This window comes from Triticum dicoccoides, chromosome 7A (genome assembly GCF_002162155.2).
Source record: "Triticum dicoccoides isolate Atlit2015 ecotype Zavitan chromosome 7A, WEW_v2.0, whole genome shotgun sequence".
NCBI lineage: Eukaryota > Viridiplantae > Streptophyta > Magnoliopsida > Poales > Poaceae > Triticum > Triticum dicoccoides.
The window spans coordinates 633,761,180-633,768,788 of NC_041392.1; the positions used below are offsets into that span (position 1 = coordinate 633,761,180).

Sequence of the window (7,609 nt, forward strand, 5' to 3'; positions counted from 1 at the left end):
TGTTTTCTTTTATTATTTCTCTTTTATTTCTTTACTGTTTTCATTTAAAGTTTCTATTATTTTCTTTTTATAAAATACCAAGTTAGCACCTAAATTAGTATTACTAATTAGGCCTCTGCCATAATTATTTTGGCACACTATTAATTTAGTTATATTACTATATCTTTATAAAAGGCATTAAAGTAATTGTTTTGCCCTAAGCTTTGGTTATTTTAGTGAAATTAAATATTATAAGAAATGTTGGTTTCTCCACCATTATTACTCGTGAACTATTCGTCACATTTAGAACATTTTAGTTTTAATGTTTGAAAACTTTTGTTGTTTGTCTTTAATTTAAATTTGAATTTGAATCAGTTTCGAACTAACGCGAGATTAGCAACAGTAATTGTGCTGACGTGGCATCATTAACAGTGGTTTACTGTAGCTTAAGTATCCGGGCGTCACACCTGCCAAGGTTCGACTCTATATTGGACCTTGGTCACCGTCGGCCGAAGGTCCTTCTGGAGTATGCGGGAATCGCTAATGGACATACCCAGATAAGAGATCGAAAACACGCCAAGCCGGCAATTCAGCCGGTCCACAATCCGGAGGCGTTCTTCCTTCGAATAGCCAAGGACCATGACCTCGCTCTTGGCGAAGTTAATTGTAAGATGCCTTGCTCAAATTCGCGGAACAACGCCAGGATTTCTCCCTTGATGGCAGGCCAAAACACCTGAAAAAAACGGACCGGAAGGCCATCCGGTCCGGGGGCCGACGCATGATTCATTCCTTTTATTATGTTGGCTACCTCCTCCTCATCGAAGGGGACAAGCAACAAATCATTCTCAACAATGGAGACCAACTGGGCCCCCCTCCAGATGGTCTTCGCTAATGCGGTGCCTCCATGCGGGCGGGCCGCAAATAGATCCCTATAGAACCCGTCTACAAGGTCCTTTAACTCCCCCGGGTCTTGTATCAAATTTCCCTCGTCCCACAACAGAGGGATGGTACAACGCCTGCGGCGTCCATTAGCGATGGCCTGGAAATATGACGTGTTAGCGTCGCCAAAGAGAACCCAATTAAAGGTTCCCCGCTGGCGCCAATACTCCTCCTCCTTATGGAAGATTGTCGTAAGCTCATCCTCCAGATTATAGCGCAAGGCCCATTCATCCGAGGCTAGGCCCACGGCGTCGGCCCTCAAGTCCAGGACTTGGAGAGAAGCGACGCCTTCAAGACCCGAAGGTCACGACCAATGTTTGCGCCCCAACCCTTCATAAATTATCGGGACCTCTTTGCCAGAAAGTGCCAGCCATCGACTGCCGACATCACGCGATGGGACCACAGCGCCTCCTAGTGTTCTTTGACTGCCGAAATGAAACCGGGTTGGTGGAGCCAGAACGTTTGCAAGTGAAACCGGGGAAGGAGGCGGGGACGATCATCCGATGATAAAAGTGACAAGGGGACGTGGTCCGACCCTATACGGGTAATGGGCTGCAGGCAAGCCAGAGGGAACCGTGGGGACATGAACATCTAGTCCAGAACACTCATGGTAGGGTCCAAGTGTCGGTTAGTCTAGGTAAACCTGGCCCTAACCCTATCTAGCTCTCGGAGGCCGAGATCAGCGATCCAATTGTTGAATTGCAGCATGCCCGCAAGATCAATCCGGGCATTATTAGTACCGAGCTATTGATCAAGGCATAATTGTCATGGCTCTTGGTTCTTCCTATTTTCACGCCAATGGCTCATACTGGATGATTGCAGCACGCAAACTGTTTATCACGTAAAGGCTTGCAGCTATGTTGATGTTGATTGCTGCCTTCCTTCTGAATTGTATTGATGTTATTTTGATGAGTCTGCATCCTAGAAGCATTTTGATCAACTTTTAATGGAGGCATTTATTGGTTCATTCAATTCAGGTCATTCATAAGTCATGATCCAGCATGAACTGTTGGTTGTTCAATATGCCTTATCCTATATCAGCATGTATTTTTCTGAAATAAAATATTTTCTAATCCTAATCTTTTGTTGTGTTCCTTTTTCAGATATCAATAGCCGCCGTCATCCACCATTATGAACACCTAGTATATATACTACTGACAACCTATGTTGCCTACATTTTGGATCCTATATTAATATACAAATAGAAAAAACAAGGTATGCCATTGAATCCTTTAATTACTTGATCATTTATGCATCTTATATTTCGAAAAAATTCGCGGGGTGTCATCTATTTTTCTATACATATAAGTAGATAGACAAATGCAAAATTTGTACTTCGTCCGTCCCATAACGTCGGACGTATAAGATGAAAGAGAAATGCACCGTATTAGCAGTGCAGAACAGCATAAAGTAACTATAATTTCTTAAAAAAAGGTAGAGTACTAACTACAATTTCTTCTTCCATTTCTGCGAAAATAACAAATTTATACACACTTTCTGATTCTCATTGCTCGTTCGATATTACTATGTTTACTTCAAAATTACCATTGACAAGAGCAAAATAGTAATCTCGCTATATTACAAGGGTCGGATGATATTACATGAACATGACTCGTATCATTTAGTCGTCGTAATCATCGTTATCCCTGCGGTTGAGGAACCGCCGGACGGCGCCGACGACCGCCCCGCCCACAATGAACAGGACGAGCGTGTCGAAGCCGCCACCGACCCCGAGGGCGACGCTCGGGCCACCGTAGAAGCCGAACGGCGACAAGCCGTACCCGCCATAGCCACCGTAGCCGTAGCCGCCGACCAGCGGTGGCGCCACGCCGGGATTGACGTAGATGTTCGTCCTGCGAGCACGCGCGCGAGCATCACAAAACAAATCAGAATTGCATCAGGCTATTGCTACGTTAGATCTGGCCATCTGGCTGATGTTTAATTGATGGTTACCTTGAGTTGTTTATCCTTGGACCGGACGAGCGCGGCGCCGCGGAACGGAACGCCTTCCCGCCGATCCTGCCGCCTGACTTGCCCGCCATGGCGTCATCGACGGGCGCGAGCACGAGCACGCCGGCGGCCAGGGCGACCATCGCCAGCCTCCCGAGATTCTTCAGCTCGAGGTCTCCGGCCCACGACGGAGGCGCGTCCTTCTGGTTGGAGGCCCTGCAAGAGAGCCTCGCCGATGCCGGCCTAATTGACGACCTCGTGAGCTGCGGGGCCGTGCATAGGGGCCTCCCTGTGAGGAAGCTCTGGAGAGATGTGGGGGCTAACGCCATGGCCGTGATCTCTCCCTGGGCTTCTAGCTTGCTTGCTTTACTTGCTCTTGCTATGTCTTCTTCCTTCTCTGAGTTTCTTGATTGCTTGCTGCAGTTTGAGATGGGAAGTGGTGAAAGAAGGGTAATCTTGTAGCTTCAGGGATTGCCGCGTTTTGGCTGGAGGAGGAGGAAGGGCAGTAGGAGACTAGAAGGCTTATCTTGAGATGAGCAAGAGGCCACTTGGCCGAATGTGAGCGGCCGGGTGAAACCTCTAGAGAAGAGATATCTTTTGAGCGCTTGTTTGTTCCGTAGCACGACTTGTTCTGAACACACAAACATGCAGCTGTGTTTGGCACACGGTTGAGTCTGGTGCTTTCACATTTCAGTTTCTCCAGCCATTCTTTTTACGATGCAAGAGCTATGCCCATTTTTTAAGAGAGGAAAAAAAAAAGAATACAGAGTCGCCATTTATGAGGGAACTATAGGGGCTGTTTGGATGACGCCCGAGCCAGCCAGCCAAAATAGGCTCGCCAAGAGTTTGGCGAAGGTTTTCGCCAGCCCGCTAACGCGTGGGCGGAAAATCTGAACGGACTGACCGAAAAATTGGCATGGTTGCGATTCATCGGCGCTGATCCAAACGAAGGTTGCGGTAGCAGTCAACGACTGAAAAATTGGCAGGGCAGGCTATGACTGTTGTTAGATAATAACGAGAAATAAATGAGACAGAGAGACATGGATTTTTACGTGGAAACCCTTGCGGGAGAAAATCACGGACGAACGAAGGCGCAATCACTATAAGGAGGAGTATTACAAGCACGAGGCGACAGGCCGTCTTTAGGTGCGATTACATGGGGTATATAAGAGGGCAATACAAGAGTCCTTGGAGGACAAGTAAACGAGTTGTACTCGTACGCGTCGGTACCAACGCAAAGGCCCACACCGTATATACTACGTTTAGTCAATACGATAGAATTTGGATCACAATTTAACAATCTCCACCTTGAGCCAAATTCCCTCCAGTAGTCGAAGAAAGTATATAACTCCATCCAAATCAGCATAAACACCTTGTGCGTCAAAATCCATAGGACTAGTGAGAAATACCAACTAAGCCCGAGCAAAGCTCAAACTTATTGGTCGGAACTGACTTTGTCATCATATCAGTAGGATTATCATGAGTACTTATCTTACATACCTTCAAATTACCTTCAACAACAACATCTCGAATATAATGAAATCTGACATCAATGTGCTTTGTTCTTTCATGATACATTGAATTCTTTGTAAGATATATAGCACTTTGACTGTCCGAAAATATGATGGGCAAGATGAATCTCCACAAAGCTCAGTGTATAAATCTCTCAACTAGATAGCTTCGTTGCATGCCTCAGAAATAGCCATATACCCGGCATCAGTAGTGGAACAAACCACAATAGACTGCAAAGTTGCTCTTCAACTCACAGCACAACCACCAATGGTGAAAACATAACCTGCGAGCGATCTTCTCTTATCCAAATCACCAGCAAAATCAGAATCAACAAAACCAACAAGTCCATCTCCAGTTTTCCCAAACTGTAAATAAGCATTAGAAGTACCACGCGGGTATCTGAAAATCCACTGAACTGCTTTCCAATGCTCTTTTCCAGGATTAGCCATGTATCTACTGACAACACTCAATGCATATGATAAATCCGGACGAGAACAAACCATGACATACATAAGTGAACCAACTATACTCGAATAGGGAACTCTAGACATGTACTCAATATCTGCATCTGACTTAGGACATAAAGCTGATGATAATTTGAAGTGTGCAGCTAACGAAGTACTCACCGGCTTGGCATTGCATATTAAAACGACGAAGAACTTTATCAATATATCCCTTCTGACTTAGATATACTTTTCCAGACGGTCTATCTCTGAATATTTCCATGCCAAGTATTTTCTTTGCTGCACCCAAATCCTTCATCTCAAATTCATTACTCAATTACTTCTTTAGTTCATCAATATCTAACATACTCTTTGCAGCAATTAGCATATCATCAATATAAAGGAGCAAATAAATAGTTGAACCATTGACAGTTTTCAAATAAACATAACTATCATAATTAGACCTTTTGAAACCTTGAGAGAGCATAAAAGTGTCAAATCTCTTATACCACTGTCTAGGGGATTGCTTCAATCCATAAAGAGATTTCTTTAACTTACATACAAGCTTTTCTTTTCCAGGAATAACAAAACATTCAGGTTGTTCCATATAAATATCCTCCTCTAATTCTCCATGTAAGAATGCAGTTTTAACATCCAATTGTTCAAGCTCAGAGTCATGCATGACAACAATACTAAGTAAAGTGCGAATAGAGCTATGCTTCACAATAGGAGAAAAGACTTCTGTCGTGGAATTGTCACGGCAGAGGTCCTAGTGAAAGGACTTAGTCGTGGAGCCATCGCAACTACGAAGCTTAAAGGGGTTAATCGCGACAAAGGACACGAGAGGTTTATACTGGTTCGGCCCCTTGCGGTGAAGGTAAATCCTAGTCCAGCAGATGTGGTATTGCTCGGTTTTGATGACCAAGGAGCGAAATACGCTAGCTTGGCTCTCGATCTCTTGTTTCTTGTCCTAAGCCACCGCCGGGTCGTCCCCTTATATACATGGGTTGACGCCTTGCGACCTACAGAGCCCCGACCGGCTCATACAATGTGTCCGGCTCGGTGACAACTCTTGCATGCCTTATCTTACAAATCTTATTCATACATGGCGGTTTACACTTACGGGCCTTAAGCCGCCTCTGGGCTTGGGCCTACTACAAGCTTTATCATAAACCGTCACCTTGTATACTCTTCGGCTTCCTTTTAAGTAACCCGCCATTGGGATTGACCCGACCCCTCCTGGGCGGGTCATACCTGGTAGTCATATCTCCAACATTAGGCCCCAGGTTGATTTGAACTTTGTTCTTGTCAATCTCCAACACTTAGAAAAAATCCATCTATTACCGCTGCGAAAACCTTGTACCCGCCATGACGTCATCTCCGGATTTTTCGGAAACCCGCCACCACGTCATCTTTAACGGATCTTTATCTTTATTGCCTTTCCGAAAATCGAGGCACCTGGGTAGCTGGATAATCATGTTTTGGTCTCCTCATTGTTCGCGCTCACTTATCAGTCCTTCCTTATAAATAGCCGCGACTGGTCTTCTTCTCATTCTCCCCCTTTTCCATCGTCTTCTTCCTCTCGCAACTTCCAATGCTCGAACTCTGTCGCCACCGCAGCGCTCACCGTCGTCCTCAACTTTGGCATCTGCATCAACCCGAGTCTGTCCGGAGAACGGCGGTGATCCTCCGCAGTAGATCTGTGTCTGTAAGTTCTTGCTTTCCCACACCTTTGATCTGCATTAGGGTTTGCGAGTTTTTTTGTGTTCTTCGCTGTTCATTGCGGATTCCTTATAGTTTCTCCACCGCATCCTCCTTTGATCTAAAAGAAGTATGGAACTCATGTGGTAGTTGTTTTGCATCCATTTCAGATGCTAGCAGATCCTTCTTTCTTGTACAAAGGCCTCCTTAGAACTGATGAACTCCTCTGCGCTAGTTTTTTAGGTCTAGATTTATTTTTCTTTTTTTGAACCATCTTGATCCAAAATAATAGCAACAACTTATGAAACTTGTTTATCTCAGTACTTAGCCAATTCTGTCTTAGGCAACCTTCGAATATCTTTAGTCATGGCGGCTTATCATGCCGGCTCATTTTTCCTTTATATATCATTAGCCCTTACTTAAGCCGCCATTACTCATCTGCACTATAATCATTAACCTGTAACTCCACCAATTAATTTGAACCGGCAAATTACTTTCTTTTCAGCTTGTCCTTTTTCATTATGCCGTCAAAGACGCCAACAGTCTGCAACTGGGTCCCTTCCACAGTCACTGATGACACTTTGAAGAATTTTTTCACCATCGGATATTTGCCAGCGAAGAACATTATGTCCTATCGTGCCCCTGACCCGGCCGAAGAACGACCTCAGCCCAAAGATGGTGAGGTCATCATCTTTACTGATCATATGAACCGGGGTTTTTCACCACCCGTCTCAAAATTCTTCAGAGATGTTCTACATTTTTCCAAGCTTCATCCACAAGATCTTGGACCCAACTCCATATCCAACATCTGCAATTTTCAAGTTCTCTGTGAGGTTTATGTTCAAGAAGAACCTACCGTTGAACTCTTCAGAGAGTATTTCATCTGAATCACCAGAATGAATGCACCAACGGCCCTAGTTTGCACCTTGGCGGAATTTCGATTCAGCGCCGACAGGGTGCCGTCTTTCCCTTAGTAGTCTTACCAAGCCATCCCAAGGATTGGAACCAAACTTGGTTTTGTTGCAAAGAAACGTCACCATCTGATGAAAAACCAATGTCGGGTTATCGCGTGGCGCGTCTTGATT

At 44.9% G+C, this 7,609-nt stretch overlaps 1 protein-coding gene across 1 annotated transcript; it reads right to left on the reverse strand.

Moving 5' to 3' along the window:
- Window positions 1–2,355: 2,355 nt before the first annotated feature.
- LOC119330446 lies at window positions 2,356–3,452 on the reverse strand. Its single transcript, XM_037603552.1, has 2 exons — window positions 2,872–3,452; window positions 2,356–2,771 (listed from the first exon to the last, which is right to left on the reverse strand). The coding sequence occupies exons 1-2, from the start codon at window positions 3,195–3,197 to the stop codon at window positions 2,540–2,542; spliced, it is 558 nt and encodes a 185-aa protein (XP_037459449.1). The 5' UTR covers window positions 3,198–3,452; the 3' UTR covers window positions 2,356–2,539.
- Window positions 3,453–7,609: the final 4,157 nt, after the last annotated feature.

What these genes read in the sequence shown, in the direction of transcription:
- LOC119330446 (XM_037603552.1), bottom strand. Translation starts at nt 3,197, where the DNA reads ATGGCGTTAGCCCCCACATCTCTCCAGAGCTTCCTCACAGGGAGGCCC. An exon ending in CCAAGGATAAACAACTCAAG is followed by an intron (nt 2,772 to 2,871) that starts GTAACCATCAAT and finishes GCGTGCTCGCAG; the next exon opens with GACGAACATCTACGTCAATC.